Source organism: Theobroma umbraticum, unplaced genomic scaffold (assembly GCF_002168275.2).
Source record: "Theobroma umbraticum cultivar Fairchild unplaced genomic scaffold, ASM216827v3 scaffold_20.0, whole genome shotgun sequence".
In the NCBI taxonomy this organism is placed as follows: domain Eukaryota; kingdom Viridiplantae; phylum Streptophyta; class Magnoliopsida; order Malvales; family Malvaceae; genus Theobroma; species Theobroma umbraticum.
This window is the reverse complement of record NW_018397266.1, coordinates 1,800,969-1,819,033: the sequence shown is the minus strand read 5'-3', so window position 1 is coordinate 1,819,033 and position 18,065 is coordinate 1,800,969. Positions and strand designations below refer to the sequence as shown.

The 18,065-nt window shown below is 31.1% G+C and overlaps 1 protein-coding gene across 3 annotated transcripts in view; it reads right to left on the bottom strand.

Moving 5' to 3' along the window:
• SOS1 (sodium proton exchanger, putative (NHX7) (SOS1)) overlaps positions 1-9,208 on the bottom strand; it is a 17,101-nt gene extending 7,893 nt beyond the window's left edge. The window contains exons 1-14 of one of the 3 annotated variants that reach the window (XM_021437215.2): positions 8,853-9,208; positions 7,729-7,779; positions 7,506-7,597; positions 6,424-6,501; positions 6,195-6,352; positions 5,907-6,008; positions 5,715-5,832; positions 4,725-4,777; positions 4,583-4,648; positions 4,235-4,279; positions 2,880-2,935; positions 1,585-1,769; positions 1,093-1,140; positions 885-992 (exon numbers count right to left, since the gene is read on the bottom strand). In XM_021437215.2, coding sequence (XP_021292890.1) covers positions 885-992; positions 1,093-1,140; positions 1,585-1,769; positions 2,880-2,935; positions 4,235-4,279; positions 4,583-4,648; positions 4,725-4,777; positions 5,715-5,832; positions 5,907-6,008; positions 6,195-6,352; positions 6,424-6,501; positions 7,506-7,597; positions 7,729-7,779; positions 8,853-9,069 — 1,377 coding nt within the window. In that variant the 5' untranslated portion in view covers positions 9,070-9,208. Of the gene's footprint in view, positions 1-884; positions 993-1,092; positions 1,141-1,584; positions 1,770-2,879; positions 2,936-4,234; positions 4,280-4,582; positions 4,649-4,724; positions 4,778-5,714; positions 5,833-5,906; positions 6,009-6,194; positions 6,353-6,423; positions 6,502-7,505; positions 7,598-7,728; positions 7,780-8,852 lie in introns of those variants that run through there. The other 2 variants (XM_021437212.1, XM_021437213.1) reach the window with 2 other exon arrangements.
• Positions 9,209-18,065: the final 8,857 nt, after the last annotated feature.

Below are 18,065 nucleotides of genomic sequence, written 5' to 3'. Positions count from 1 at the left end.
AAAAAAAAAGAAAGAAAATTCAACATCCAATTAGAAATGCAACTAATAAATTAAGAATAAGCACCCATAATATAAGTCAAGTATATAAGACACTTACATTTAGACTGCCTAAACTCAGCCCAAGAGTCTAACATGATATAATGAGTGAATTTTACTCAAGTATACACTATACTTTTGAATTCAGAAATTGCTGGATGCACCATTTAGGCAAAGAGCACTTTTTCCAGTTAATTTCTTTTAAAAGATATAGAATTTTAATAATCATTAGAATTGACTACATCTCATTTAAAATTATCAAAAGATTTATTGGTTCTGTTAAATAACATTATCACCTTTGTATACCATGGGAATTCTCATTGAAGAATTTCAGCATAATATATTTTAAATGGTATTATCCCAAATCAGTTTTGAGTTTGATGTGGCCACGTGTTCATGTTGGGCTGCTCTAACTATTGCCATTTTACATTACATGCTTCACATGGTATCAGAGGCCTAGTTTTTTTTTGTCGTTGCTTGTTGCCCCTTATTTGTTTGTCCACGTAACTTGTTAGTATTGGGCCTACATGTGAGTGAGATTGTTAAATAGTATTTTCCCAAATCAGATAAGAATTGATTTGCAATAGTCATATATTCACGTTGAACCCTCCACCCATTGCAAATTAATTTTGGGTTGGATGCTCAACAAAACAATTCTAAAAAAGATTTAGATATTCATCCAACCACTAGCCTAGAGTGCAAGATTTTCCACCAAAAGTAGTATGTAATAAGAGCAAAACACTATCCATCAAAATCATTCAATATTAGAATATTTTAAATATTGAGCAACTAGTACACTATGTGGGGTGGAGGGACTTAAAATATTCAGGGAAGTAATGAGCAATTACCTTGGCTGCTGATAGTTTATCCATGTCAAGAAAATGTAAAATGAACTGTGTAGTTGATCCATTGACAGTAAGTGTCAAGAATACAATTCCACCGGTAAAGAAAACAAACTGCAGCAAATTAAAAATATCAATGTGATTTTCCAGTTATACACCCCATGCCACTTCCAAGTATTACAATATGATCAGGATGCAAGCTGCAAAAACTTACCAGGCTTCCTGTTTCAGAACTGAGATTCAGTGAGCTGTCACTGGTATGCTAAAAACAATCAAGAATTTAACAAATTAAAATTAAAATACTAACAACACATAAAAAATACTTCTACCTTAATATGATATAGCAGTCATAGCAATGCATGTAGATGATAGGGCATTTTGTTTGCTTTATACGATAAATATTAACCTGCTTGAGAAGAATGTGCTACAAAGCTCAGCTTTGGCCAGTTATATTCTTAGGAAGAAATGCTATGCTACATGAACATTGTAAAGAAACCAAAGTTTCAATAATAGATGGCATGTTCGTCCATAACAAAGTTACAATCAAATATTGTAAACAAAATGTGCAATTTATTGCCACAAAAAATTTTACATTCAATACCAATTGTAAGCATGAATAATCAGCCATCAAGAAGTTGAATTCATTTAAAACATAAACATATAAACATATAAGTAAACTTGTACAACCTAATCTACGCAAACTTGCCTTAACTGATAGAGAAAGTGATAATGCAACAGCCCCTCGCAGCCCTGACCATATTAGAATGGCAGCTTCCTTTAAATCCAAACCATATCCAAAATATCTTAAAAATGGATATAATGCCCCAACAACAATGCAACGTGATATTTGCACAAAGATGTACAGAAGAATTAGATAGCCCCATGAATATCCTGAAGCAAAAACAGAGTAATGATGTTCTGTAACAGAAAAAGTGGTTTAATGGAGAGAAATAAAGAGCTAAAAACTATGAGAATTGTGAAACTTTGTTACTTCAAGAGTGAAAATATTAAAACAAAAAAACTTGAAAAGAATGGACAAGCAATTTAAAGGGAAGACGATAAGGAGCACAGAACTGTAAGTGGTGTAAAACTTTCTTTACTCCAATAGTTTAAATATGATTAACTAGAGAAAATATTTAAGAAGTTAGTAACTTGATAACTTTTCCAAATACAAATAATTTATTAAAAATACATGAAAACAGTAATATTACTCCTTAATTTCCATATGAAGATGTATATAAAGCAACGTTTATCGAGTAACAGATATCCAAAATTTTTAATAGAATAATTTAATTTGGACGTCACAAAAGAAGTTCATGGCAGGTGCAATTTTTAGCAGGTGCACACGTCCTTAAATGTCAACTTTATAGAGCTTAGTGTGCTTTTTTTTTTTTTTTTGTTTCAGCTCAGCTTAGTAGGCTTTCTTTTATAGGATAATATATGAGTGATTTAGAATCATAGTTTCTTTAAAATAATAAATAAGATCCCTAAGTTTTTGGTTTTTTGGCCGAAAGTTAGATCCCTAAGTTGATGCATGTTTCTTCACTTCCTTAGTTTTCTATATATTTTTTAGCGGGCTCTCTTTTTTTATTATCAATTTTTCTTATATGCTTATTGCTATGAAAAGGTACTTACATTAAGTCTAATATTCAATTTTAGAAACTTGTTTTGTCCCACATGGTGATTTTTCCTCTTTTACATCTGTTAGTATCGGACCGCTATAATCATGTCTATACTAAAATCAATTAACAATAGCTGGATGTACTGAAATGGCCATGTAGAAGCGCATTTTGTACCCTCCCCCGCCTCTCTCTCTCTCTCTCTCTCTCTGTGTCTCTGTGTTAGACATTTATACACCTATTTCTTAATGCAGAAAGCTGAAAGGACCATGAAAAAGCCTTTCACACTCCCAATTAAGGCAGCAATTTGTTATCAATTTCAAATTTGAAAGAAAAGAAAATAATTTTTTTCTAAATTTGACAAATCAAAAGCAAGCAATACCGTGGTTCTGAAATATCTTATCATTGCCAAGAACACCTTCAGCTATAACAACTCCACTGCAAAAGCAAGATAAAAAACAATATCTTAGTTAATGTAAGATAAAACCCCCATTCCATGTTTGAACAAACTTCATGAACTTCTAAATAAAACAAATAAATAATAATAATAATAAAAAAAACTAATCAAGAAATCGTTTTCCCCCTTTTGAAAGCAGATAGGGGGAAAAATAAAATGAGGCCTTGAATCTCACGTGTCTCTAATTTTGCTGCTAGTCTGATTTTAATATACAAGTCTATTAGTTATTTTGATTGCTTTCATGATGTCAGATTTTAGACAAAAGATATATGTATTGGCCAACAAATAAAAACAAATATATATGAAATGACAATAAGATGCCAAATTGCAAATTTCTACATGATTAAAGTACAATAAAGAACTCCTTTAAGTCTCCTTCTAGTAGATTTAGAAGATTCAATCAGTTTAACTACTCTCCAACATAAAAAGTTAAGCTTTGTAGTAGGAGGAAGCTAAATATCTTTTACATAAGTAAAATATTTTTTTCCTTTAGCAGAGCAAAGACTTCTTTTTCCAAATAAAAAACTTAAGTATTAACAACAAGTGAGATCTCCTCTTAAGATAAAACCCCCATTCTATGTTTGAACAAACTTCATGAATTTCGGGTTTAAGAGCAAAGAATCTAAGGGAACGCCTTAACCACTTCTTCAAAGGCATTGCAATCAAGGAACTAGTCTGTATTATTCCTTCTTCATCTTATTGATGAGTAAAACTGATGGCTTATACTTTTTGAAACATCTTCATACAGTTTTATAAAGGAATTTTAGATGTCTTCACCCTCTTGAAAACGATCATTTAGAAAGCTTATACTATTTTTCTCTGAAGAAACACAAGCTCTTTGAAACCATTTACAATTGTTAGATGTGAGATCCATGTGCTTGGATGTGATGATTAAGACCTTTAGTCATGATGCCTCAATATTATTTCTCACTGATAGGACTTATTCTAACCTTTGTAGTACTTGACCAGCTATATTCAATTCTAAGCTTCAAAGCAACTGCATAGTAAATCAGAACTGTAACAGATTCTTAATTAGAACTTCAACTGTTGAGTGTTAAGAACCTGCATTATTTTACTACAAATAATTGATTCAAAAATGCAACAAAGAAATAATATCAGTACCAGCTAAGAAATACAAGAAGCAGATCCACACTCTACTTTGGAGAGGGCAAAATTCTAAAAAGTCCTCTTGCATACTCTTTGCATCTATATATATATATGAGTTGGAAATGAGTTAAATCACAAGAGAAAGGATCTTAAATGCTAAAGTAAGGTCTTACCTCAGGATGAAAATTAATGTATTTGCAATATAAGCAACCATTTCCCTGAAGAAGGAAAAAAGGGGAAAAGAGAACAATGAAGTTAAGGTAAAAGGTCCAAGAAGGTTATTCCAGAAAACATATTACATATATCTCGAAAATTCAAAGATGCATATAATGCCACTAAGACATCCCATATTACTAGCGATCAAAGTAGACACTGCACAGCATAATGTAAATGGCTTTTCTTCCTTCTTTTATCAACAAAATAATTCAGACACGCTAGAAAAAACTGCATACTCCACCTTCACCTTTGAAATCATTAATTAGACAGAAAATTACACTAAACTAGAAAGACACAAGGCATACCAAAAGTGATGCAAGCTCTGCTGACCATCAGCCTTAAAGGCTGTCTTTGCAACAGCAGCATAAAACCTGTCCATAAATCAAAGTCTCAAGAGATTTCTTTTTCAGAATTAGTAAAGGAATCATATAGAGCTGTTCTACTTACATTCCTAAAGTCATCACTGCCAAAACACCAGAAACATCAACACCTTCTTGAGCCTATCACATAAAATGCATATTAATTTCTCGTCCATAAAGCTCTTTCAGCATGTGCTATATGCCATTACATTCGACAACTAGCATAAGAAAGATGCATCTTACACATGAAAAATATAAGAAAATAAACTGATGGAAAAAAATTGTTGATAACAAGATTAAGCTTGGTGACAAAGAGATAGTCTCCAAACTCAAATATACAAAATCATGATGCTAGATTTAGTTTGTTAATGGTTGAAACTTTAGCATGTGGTAACTGAGAAAAAGATGAAAGGCTTATTCCCATAGAATTCCGTAGAAGATGAGCAGAAAAAAAAGAACAAAAGTTTCTGAACCAAAGTTTTTTTTTCTTATATTATTTTTAATGGTTAATTTAGAGGATGGGGATTTAAACTTGGACCTTCTCAATGTGGGAGAGTCATGGCTACAAAATTGAGTCATGCCCTCGCTAAAACTAAAGATTTGATTGTTTCTCATTACTTTTTTAACCTGATATTGTTTCTCAGTTATGTAAGTTGTTTCTTGCTTATATAACAAACTAAGATTGGAAGCACAGTTGCTTAAGTAATTGAATTGAGAGCTAAATATAAAATAAATCAAAAGAACCCTCAAGAATATTATGGGATTCTTATCTGTCACAAGCAGGGCAAAAAAAGAAAAAGTGAACAGATCAACAGAAACAAAAAAACTTCAAGAGATGCAGAGAGATAATAGGGGAAAAAAACGAAAACAAGAAGCCAAACAAGTATTGAGACTAAAGATTTAGCTCTTCAATCTTGGTTGTCATTTGAAGCTCTTAATTAAGAAACCTTGAGTTATCTTTAAGATTTTGCAAAAGATTGAAATAATGGAATCTTGCCAATGTGCATGGGTATGTGATTGAAATGCTAATGAAAAAGACTAAAAAAATTGGTGTCCAAAAGTTCTGAAAGAAACATACCGTGAAGTAAGCAATGTAGCTCACAGCAAGTGTCAACGCAATCTCTATCACAGTATCATTGAAAATAAATCTAAGCCACAATACAGATGCTATCCCAAAAGCAATACCGATGCCTACACTGAACCAAGAAGAGGGTCTTAAGACCAAAGAAACATCCATCACAGTTGTTCAAGGAATATGAATGATACTTACGCTCCAAGTGAGACTTTGGCCAGAAATTCAATAATGGCCACCCAATTAAAGCTCTGCCCCAGGACCATTTTATAGAATAACTGATAGACCACAATTGCTGTCCTGGACACACAAATCAACCACAATTATAGAATAGCAAATATTCAAAAGACATCATGAAATAAAATGAAATATTTGATACATTTAAGCAACATGTTGGCTTCACGTATCTGATATATCAAATAATATGCAGAGTGTTTTATACAGAATAATATCAAAAGTTCAAAGAATAAATTTCTAAATAAATACCCATCATTCATCAAGGATTCTCCTTCAATTATAGTGCTCAGCTTCTTGCTTGCACCAAGCTCCTTCAACAAAGCCACAACAGCCACAGGATCAGTAGCACTCAGAAGTCCTCCAAGCAACAGTGATGTTGTCCAATTCCACTCATATGGAAAAATGAGCTGCGGGGAAAATATAGCTAAAGTAATTACAGAATAAGAAACCAATTTTCTAAGCAAGTAAGGTGGAATACCTTCAGAGCAGATCCAAGGCAGCAGGTTGAAATAAGAACTCCTGGACCAGCAAGTAGAAGCATTTGTGCCATACATCTCTGTTAACATGGAAGCCACAGTTTCCTCAAAGTCCAATAAGGTTTTAAGTCATAACCTAATGGCTATCATATTGTTATACACATACACCAGCAGAGGCAAAAGAAAAAATTTTGGCAATCTTTTCCTTTTATTGAGAAAAGAAAAATCAATCAAAGGGCCGAATCCAAGTATATAGAAAAAAAAAAAAGCCTTTGAAACTAGCAACAGGCCTAAAACATTAAGTAGTTCCCAAGAATCTAAAACATTCCATGTACACATGCGAAGGGGGAAGAAAGCTAAAGAAAGAAAATAAAGACAAACACTTTGATGGGATTGGGGGGAAAGAAGGTAAATGGAAACCATTAGAGGGTTAGTAAAACCTTCCCCTTCCTCCTTCACTTCACTGTCACCGTTCCCTCTCCTTTCCTTTTCCTCCAAGTCCAAATCATAGAAAAAGGGTGATGAATGAAGCAAGAAAGTCAACAATCAGAAATTAGAGAAAAAAAATGCTTTGATTCGGACAAAACTGCCTGGAGGAGAGAAGAATGAGAATTCACATTCACAATTCACATTCTTCCCTTCAGAGGCTATCAATAAGCTAAGATTTTAACATTTTTACATAAGGTGCCTTAAGCTGAGCTTGATTAGAAGGTACTGAGCATCTGACTAAAACCAATCAGCTATAATTTGAGGGACTCCACTTATAGAAAAGGTCACTACAAATCCCAAACTGCATCTATATTGGATAACACCTTGACGCTCCCCTGCACATGCAGGCATGATACTAGCAAACAAGAGAAATGAACCTATAATTATTAGGTGGAGGACTGCACAGTGTAGTTGGAGTTTGTTTTTCAGTTTGTCTATGCACTACATCAGTCAGACAAAAGAGAGGAAGAGAAGATTTTGAATGCCAGAACTCAAACGACTTGTCATTTAAGAGGCAAGCTTTTTTTCTTTTTTTGGTTCCCCTGTGAATATGAGTAGTCTGATGCACACATAAGCCACAGTAGCAAATACAGACCTTTATCTGGTGCACTTCCATAGAAAATGCACTCTCAAAAAGTAAGGCAGGAAGAAAAACAGCCAATAGAAGGTCCGGATCAATACTGTTCCCTGCAAAATTAGTAGGAACACCCTTAGTTTTATTGCTAATTCTTGATAAACTAGAGGTACCTTTTCAGATAATAATATACCAAGGGCTTAAATTTGTCAGAGGAAGAGGATAAAAACGCGTTGGAACTTACAAAGACGAATGCCATCACCAATTTTTCCTAATTTATGGCTTGTACCATATTCTGCACAGTAAGGCACCGCATTTAGAATGAGTTAATAACTTCTATAGGGAACAACAAAAGAATGAAGGAGAAAAAAAACAAAGCATTTATTAAGAAATGGTAGAAACCATGCTGAAAGGACAGAAAACAAAGTAAAAAACTTGTAATGAGCATCCAACTTAGCATGACCAAATTTGGTCACTCGCTTATTGATCAATGAAAATGTTCAACTAAAAGTAAATATGAGATAAAAGTGGACAGAAGTTCTCTATATATGCAAATATTACACATATTTAGAAGTTATGAAATTCAGATTGTTTCATGTGAGATTCACAACAAGGATAAGCCATAATTTCAGGAATCTTCAAAGCATGTGCCAAGTTAGTTTTTCAAAAGTAAATATGAAAATTGTGATTGCAGTTAAGGAAAACATATTTTATGGCTGTGCTATCCTGGTTGACAACTTAGCTCAATTTTCACTTGTAAGTGTAAACTCACTTCCACTAAAAATATGTTCAGAATTGAATATATACATATATATGTATGTATGTATGTATGTATATAAATAATATAAGGATGTGAGGAGAATTTAACAGTCTCAGAGGCAGGGATAGAAATTATATTAAAGAGAAAAATTAGACAGAAAGAAATGCCCAGAAGTTATCACTTTTTTTTTATTTTTTACAAAATTAAAGAAAACAATCTACATAAGATCTTGTGATATACCAAATTCAATTTAGATGACTCAAGTAGATAAACTTCTAGTGGCAAAAGGAATAGTTGAAGAAGTTAATTAGCAATATCAATAAAGCAACATATTGAATGGAACTTTTATAAAGCTGCTGAAACTCAGTTTGATTTGTAAAGCAGAAGGTTCATAATCTGGTTTGAATAAAAAAAATAAACTTTTAAATGGGGAATAGAAAAAACCAGAAAAGGTCCAACCCATCAAAGTTCAACTCATAATTCTACTTCCCACGATAATTAATTAAGCTGGCTGTTAAAGTTTATTAATAATGATAAATAAGAAAAAGAACCAGGAGAAGGGAAAGAAAAATGAAGTGATGGGGGGGTGTAGGGAGGAAGAAGCGAACCGAGAGAGCCAAGGCCAATGCCAATGATGAGCAAAGCAACAGTGTAAGGAACTCTGGTACCGCGGAGAAGATGTCTTGAAGCAATTCCCAACACCAACGAAATCCCAACAAAGATAACCGCATCTACTGGGTCCGATGAAGAAGAAGAAGAACTGCCGCTACTTTCTTCCAACATTCTCAATGGCAACGCGTACAGATTCTCCTTCACTTCCTCCATTTTTTTCAACTCTTTCTGACCATCTACCACTATATAACAATCACAACTATATTTATACTACTATGGTACGACACCCAGAGAAATGAAGAAGGAAGAGAATAATTTTGCTATGCTAAATAATGCCGTGTTAGTTCCTATCAAGTCAAAGTTGATTAAAATAACCCGCTCCATCTTTTCTATTTCTCTGTTGCTTTTTTTTTTTAATATTCGCTGGCTTTTTTTTTCTTTTAGGACTGAAGGCGGTTCATTATTTTAATTTAATTTAATTATATTTAAAATAAAAAAGTAAGTTTACCCCATTGAATTAAATAAATTTATAATAACTTATTGTTGGAGCAATTTATAATAAAGAATTACCTGTTTGCTTTTGTAAAGTATTTCCACGGCTGAGCAAGTTTTCATACCGTCAACAAGCAGCACTTTTCGTTCGAGTCACACAAATCCCGGGTGACGGCAAAAGAAAGTCTAACTTTATTCTAAATCAATTAATATTATTTTGAAAAAGTAATCAAAACCCCTATAACAGATAAATAATATAAATGATTTTTAAGCTTCTTCATTTTATGTTAACAAATGTAGTTAATTTTTTAGAAATTATCTATTTTTACATCAATTATGTCAAAAGTTTTTAATGATAACTTTTATCTTCATTATTATTTATTTTTTATTAGAATTTAAATATATTTGTTCTACTTTTATGAGTTTTTTACTTATTTTTATAGCTTTATATCAAAGTTTTTAGATGATGATTTTTAATTATAATTATTTTTATTTTTTATTACTTATTTTTAAACTAAAATTTATAAATCATTAAATACTTTTAACTTAAAAATATAAATTTAAATATTTATCTTTCATTACAATTAAAATTTTATGACTTACTTGACTTGTTACATTAATTCTCATATATTTACGTTCAGATTTTAAATATACTTATTTCATTTTTACGAGTTTTTACGTCAATTTTTATATTTTTATGTTAAAACTTTTTAATGACAACTTTAACAATAATTATTTTTATCTTTATTATTATTATTTTTAAATTAAAATTTATAAATCATTAATTAAATACTTTTAATCTAAAAATATAAATTTAAATGTTTATTTTTCACTAAAATTATATTTTTGTGACTTAATTGACCTGTCACGTTACCTCTCACACATTTATGTTAAAATTTTAAATATGTTTCTTTCACCTTTATGAGTTTTTACCCCAATTCTTATAATTTTACGTCAAGTTTTTTCAATAATAACTTTTAATAATTATTATTTTTATTTTTATAATTATTTATTTTTAAATTAAAAATTATAAATTATTAAATACTTTTAGTCCAAAAATATAAATTTAAATGTTTCTTTTCATTAAAATTATAATTTTGTGATTTAATTAATTTATTACATTACCTCTCACACACTTATGTTAAAATTTTAAATATATTTATTCTACATTTATAAGTTTTTACGTCAATTCTTATAGTTTTCCATTAAACCTTTTTAATGGTAACTTTTAACTATAATTATTTTTATCTTTATTATTTTTTATTTTAAAATTAAAATTTTTATATTATTAAATACTTTTACCTTGAGAATATAAATTCAAACATTTGTTTTTATTAAAATTAAAAGTTATTAAGGTAATTCATTTTTATATTAACTCTCACACATTTACGTTAGAATTTTAAATATACTCGTTCTCCATTTATGAATTTTTACATCAATTCGTATAACTTTACGTTAAAGCTTTTCAATGGTAATTTTTAAAAATAATTAATTTTATTATTATTTATTTTTAAATTAAAATTTATAAATTGTTAAATAGTTTTAGCTCAAAAATATAAATTTAATGTTTGTTTTTCATTAAAATTAGATTTTTGTGTTTTAATTGACTTATTATGTTAACTTTCGCACATTTAGGTTAAGATTTTAAAAGTACTTGTTCCACTTTTATAAGTTTCTATGTCAATTCTTATAACTTTAAGTCAAGGTTTTTCAATAACAACTTTTAATAATAATTATTTTTATTCTTATTATTATTTATTTTTAAATTAAATTTTGTAAATCGTTTAACTACTTTTAACTCAAGAATATAAATTTAAATATTTATTTTTTACAAAAATTAGAGTTTTTTTATCCAATTGATACACATTAATTCTCACATATTTACATTAGGGTTTTACAATTATTTATTCTACTTTTATGAGTTTTTATATTAATTCTTACAATTAAGTCTTTTCAATGAAAACTTTTAACGATAATTATTTTTATTTTTATTATTATTTATTAGAGAGTCCTCATCTCCTTGGACTTTCTTTTTTTTTAATTTCATTTTTTATTAACTAGTTGAATGTGTTTATAGGTTTCTTTATTGTTTTTAAATTCATACTTACAGTTTAACCTTATAGATCAAATAGTCCTTATCAATAAAGTCAAAAATGATGACTTTAGTGCACAATTTACTCAAAAATTCCCTTTTGCTTGCTTTTCCAAGATTAGAGATAATGATATGATGTACTCCTTCTTGTCCTTTTTTTTTTCATTTATCTTTTTTGAGATACTTAAAATTTTTTTTTCCTTGTAAATCAATATTTAATATTCTTATATTTTTTATACTTATTATTAATTTTATTTTACTTTTTTTTAATATCATAAAAGATTTTAAATTTTTATAAAGTTAGGTAAAGCAGCTGGCATTAGGTTGAAGAGACACTTTATTTAATGATTCATGTAGCTGTCTGCCAACAACCAAGTATGCATATGAAATCTTGATTATAATTTAAGTATTAAAGACAAGAAAAAAATGTATAATCAGGGTTGCACGGACATATAGTGAAGTTGTGTTAGATGACATTACTGAAATGTCAAAAATTTGTATTAGTTATATTATTTATATTAAAGTTTTATATAATTAATAATATTAATGAATTTATTATTATTTTTTATAATTTTGTAGATAATAAGATTAAAAATTTCAAATTAAAGTTAATTTAATTATAATGCCACTTTTCTATACTTGTACGTTTAGACACTGGCTAGTGGTCCCCTGTCGGTGGAAAATTGGGAAAGCTCAAGGTTCTATCTTCGTTGACTGTGGAAAAAAAACCAAAAGGAAAATGCAAAGCATTGCGTGCTGGGGCCGTGGATATAAACTTTAATAGAACAATCAACAAAAGACAGAGATGGACTGATTGTTTGTTGGTTTTGTTTTGGTGACATGACCTTGGTAATCTTTGATTCCATGTACTTCACTACTCTTCCGTTCTCACCCACTTGCCTGCTTGGTCCAAGACGACTTTTTGTTTGGTTTAGATTGGGTTTCGGATGCTGATTTTTTTTGTTGGTCTTCTCCCCACCTTTATCTTTTGTTTGGATTGGGTTTGTATATTGCTAAATTTTGGATTTGTTAAATATAATTATTTGGGTAGATTTTTTTTTTCGGAATGAATGATGTATTGCATTAATTCATCATAAGAATTACAATGAGAGCTCATAACAGATACACTATAATCAATCTCAATAGAATTGAATCACCCTATCACACTATAGATGTAAGAAAGGCCTCGTTAAAAAACTTTTCCATGAAAAAACCCTTTGGAGTAAAAACCATGGATAAGGAAAAAGAGTGCCCTTGCTTATCATGTATCTTTCCCTATTCTCATAAGCCGCATACCGGTTAGCTGAGCATATTCATGTCCCTCCAGATTACATATTTGACTTGGTTTGGCATCTCCATTGTATCCCTCTAGAATAGCTGTTTTGCATCCAAGCCCTTTGCAACTTGCGTTATCATCTAAGCCGGTGCATTACACTCTCTTGGGCAATATTCCAAAGACGTGCAACTTATTTCCTATAAAGCCATTAAATAGTCTTCCACAATATTTCCTAGAGCTCCACTATATTTCTTGTGATTAACCCATTCAACCACAGTCTGGTTGTCAATCTCGACTTCATCAAGCTCTACATTTTCTTCAATATAGCATTGTACGGACCAGGTTAAAGCTAATAACTCAGCTTCATCTGCACACGAACCTGACTGAAGCCTTTTGACACCAGTTAATCGTATCTCACCCGTTGGTTCTCTAATAATAAATCTTGCTCCTATCTGCTGAACTCTATCTGTCTTGAGGACTGCAGCATCAGTGTTAAGTTTCCAACCACTAGGACATCTCCATCTTGTATGTTTTTCGATCCCTGCATCGACCCTTCTTATGTAACACCATGTCCTACCCCAAATTGATGACAGCCAACGGATCCAGATGCTAGTTTTTAAATATGAGTAGGTTTCTGGCTTTCCATAATGCCCACATAATACCTCCTATGTCTTCCAATTCATTTTTAGTAACCATGGTCTAAATTTCCCTAAACCAGTCCTCAGTAGTCATGAACATTTTTCGAAGACCCCATCTGGATGCTAGCCATACTGCTTGCGCAAAAGGGTAGCGCAAAAGGGTAGCTCACTATAGATAGTTGATTTTGATTAATATCTATTTTTTAAAGAATTGTTTTACAGCGTAGTATTATACAGAGAATAATAAAAATAACTAAAATAAGTGACACACTACTTTATGTAAAACAATTAGAATAAGTGGAGTACTATTTTGTATGAAACAACTACTACAAGTAGAATAATTACTTTGTCTAGAATAACCATTTCACACGGATGACAATGAAAGCAACTCGGAATAGATGGTAGGGTTCATGGGTTACTTTAATCTTAGGATGTTCTTAAGAGTTTGATTTGATGGCTCAAATATGGAGGTAGTTAAGAGGTCTTCCTTTTAACTTTTCTTGAAATACAAGTGTTTTCCCCTCTTACCATATTCGTGTCTACTTGTTCACATACACCTTCTTCTCTTGTACCTATTCACGTACAGCTTCTTCTCTTATATCTGTTTACGTACAGCTTCTTCTCTTGTACCTATTCATGTACGGTTTCTTTTTTTGTACCTTTTGATATATACCTCTTTTCTATTAACTTCTATTCGAGAATGAGTCTTATTATACTTAATTACTTTAATGGTCACATAATAAGTTTCTAACCGTTGCTCGACATTAACTCTTAATAACAGTTACCCAACATTAAAACTCTTCTTAGTAATGTCATTCATTACATGTATTAAAGCGTTTTCTTATAACTGTCACTTTTGGCACTATATATATAGCTTTCACAAGTTATTTGAAACTTTCTCTTCCTTCCAAAGCTAACACATTCTCTTCCAAAGCTTCTTTCTCATTCTCTTCTACTCCTTAATTCTCTTTTTATTCTCTTTAATCTATTATGGCACTTAGTACTTCAGGAATTGCTCCAATCTTTTTCTCTGTCGCCTCCGACGCATCCTTTTACTTGTTTGCAATGCTTTTTCTCCTTATCACAAAAACCTTTTTTATATTTTGGTGACTCTATTGGGAAGGAATGATTGCATTAAGTAAACACTTACTAGAAAAAACTTTGTGTTACTGGAAAAGATGAATAGTTCTACTATCATTATTGAATGTAGAAGGCTTGCATAGAATATTCCACAAGAAGACACAAGTAGGAGAATTACTGATTGAGAGCAATAGGGTCCAGGACAACCTGCTTCTCACTCATGTATGATATTTCTATGACTTTGACTCTTCATTATTTTATGATTTGCAATTTGATATTTGAAAAAAAAATTCATATTCAACTACTAGCTTTATTGCTTATATTTTGACTATAATTATATTATGCTATTTGTCGCAAGCATTATTGCTCATTTTTTGACCATAATTCATCACTTTTACTTCAACCATAAGCTTTAGAGCTCATATTTTGGTTATAATGATATTTTTCTATTGGATGCAGGCTTTAATGCTGATTCTTTAACCATAATTTATCATTCATAGTTTAGCCATTAGCTTTATTGTTTATAATTTGACTGTAATAACGTTATGCTATTGACTGTAAGTTTTATTGCTTATAGTTTGGTTGTAATAATGTTATGCTATTAGCCGCAAGCTTTATCGCTCATTTCTTGACTCTAGCCTTTTACTCACAAATTGGCTATAGCTCTTATGCTGACTTATTTAAAATATTAAATTAATCTCCTTCACGTCAGGTTAGAGTTAACCTCCTTGATGTAAAATTGAGAGTTATACTTTGGTTGCATATAATAATGTGAAATATAAATAAGTATGCTACAAACATATAACTTTATTATTATTGCAAAAAGAAAAAAAATATGATATACCAATAGCAATGTACTAGCTCAAATAAGCTTTCAAAAGACTAGCCAATTACATATTCCATAGAGAAGAGCTATTATCGGCAAAAACATATAATTGTTCTCCCATTTCAGGTTCATGCTTTCTCAGTGAAGTTATTTTCGCTGCAATGTCTTCTAACTTGTTGTTCCAAGGAAGACTTGTTGAGAAAAGTTTTGGCTCTAGATTTGCAATTATTGAGACATTCGAGTGTGAATCCAACGTTATTGGCGTCGTCAAAATCTTGTAACATCAGTTGCAATTTCTCTAGTGAAGTATTCATTAATGGAGCAGAGGAAATCATTAAAGCTCTACCCAATACTTTCATCATTAAACAAATAACATCTACATTCTTCAAAAAAAAGGTACTCTAAAATTCCTCCTCTATATTCAAATTATGCTTCGAGTATTCCATGTACTCTAATGAAATTTGAAAACCATGAAAGTGGACTTTCCTACCACTCTGTTCAATACATATTGCTTGAGTGCCGGAAACATTATTGACATCTCTGTGTTCTAGCACTAGGGAGGAGGAAGCATGAAGATTAATCGAAATAGCTCTAGCATCATGAACAACCTCAACATTCGGAGTTTTTCTAGCATCAACTCCAACATCATGAATAACCTCAACATTTGGAGTAACTTCAGGGACAACCTCGATGGCAGGCATAGCTTTAATGTTGGGAACAACCTTAGTATTAAAAACAACATCATCTTAAGTAGTTTATGATGCAAGAATAATTTTAGTTTTGAAAAAATATAACCTCATTAACTAAAGTAACATTGTAATATTGTTTTTCCTAGTTTATATTGGAACTCTGAATGTGAGAGGGGAATAGAGCATCCAAATCAACAAAATCATCAAAGAAGTCTGTCAATACATTTGGTATTCTAAAAGAAGTAACAACACCCTCAACTTCAATCTCAACAACATCAACAGACTTGTCGTCTATTTCATCACTACGTTTAGAGTCACATAATTTTTCCTCACTTTTAGCTTTAAAAGTCTCTTCCTCTTTAATCGAGTTAAGTTTTACTCTTGTAGTTGTTTCTCTCTAAAAAATAATAATAATAAAGAAATAAATTTTAAAAAAAAGCACAAGAAAAAAAATTAAATGATGAACTTACTTTTCGATGCGTATGTTTTGTTCAATGAGCAAAAGCATGGGGAGCACCATTTTTTTTAATTTACATTTTTTTTCTTTTTGAGAGAAATCAAGCTCAAGGATACATTAGTGTTGCTTACAAGAGTATTGTAGAGACAAGCTTTAGGATTGGCTAAATGCATAATAAAATATCTCTATTCTTCAATACACTTCTTTCAATAAGCAAACCATCCAGAAATGTGGATACCAACTCTATCAAAGGCTGTGACAATACAACTTTTAAGTTTATCTAAATGGAGTTGAAGTTTTATATGACAAATGAAGAAATATAAGAAGAAAAATTGATAGATAAAGAAGAATCAAGCGGAGTTGGCTGGTTAAATCCAAATTGGCGTGCCACTTTGTAAGGAAAATATACCTCGATAGAAAGAAAATCTTTGTCTCCACCTGAACTAGAACTTTCAATCAAAGAAGGCAATTGGGAACTATGAACCCATACACAAAAGTTAATACCTCGTGAACTCATTCTTCCAAGCTGTAAAAGGTAGCTGTTATAATAAATTCCAAGATCACCGAATCCATTTTTAGGTTGCACATAAAATCTACGATTGAATTCTTTTGTCACATTTATCACTTCAAGAACGTTACCTCTCGAGATCTGATTATGCAATGCCTAAGCTCTATAGTTGTTCCTCGATAAAGGGTTATTTATAGAAAAAGATGTAAAAGAATATGCATTAGGCACAGGAGCACAAATACGAAACCTTTCCCACAGGCACATTTGAAAGAAGGAAGCATTCACATAAGTCAAAATTTTGTAACGCACAGCTGACTCCAAAATTTTGAGTTGGTACAAGTTTAGCCTCTTATATAGAGATTCTAAATATAGTGAAGAAGAAAACGCATTCCCTTAATAATTTTTATTGCCAAATAAACAATTTTGAAGAGATACCATTATCTAGACATCTTGGGAATATGTGTTACGTCAACCAAAAAGTTATTAAAGCCATTAGCTTGTGCTCATGGTCTGGGTACTCAAGAAGACCAATCTCAACTCCCTTAACATTGAAATTTTTATAAAATACCCTTACCTAATTGGAGAATCATGCAATATTTAAAGTTTTACTTGGATTTTTAAATAGATCAAGGCAAAAGTCTCGAATACTTTTTTCTTCTTCAGAAAGATTGATAGAATAAAAATTATGCTTCCCCATACAAGGAAGTTCCAAGAGAATACACACATCTTCCAGAATGAAGGTAAATTCCCTTCTTGTTGTAATCATGGTATGAGAAAAAGTGTTCCACTTTACAAGAATAGCACGCCATACATCCATCCTTTTCTCTCTACGAATGTTGAGCTTAGAAGTGACACGTATAGTATCAAATATTTTAGCAATTGAGAAAAGTTTAACGTAAGTAGGATTCTTTAACAATTTGTTTACCCACTCTTCTTAACTATAAATAAATTGAGAATTGAAGCCTACATTAATAGCAAAAAATGAATACTCCTCCGCTCAAACCTGAACTTCAGAATTGATGGTCTTGGGATACTAATTCTCTTATGAGGAGGTACTTCTAAGTATAGATGATTCCAATTATATTCATCAGGTTTAGAAGGATGTTTGTCAACTTGTCTGGCATAGACTTCTTCCCAAAAACGATTTTCTC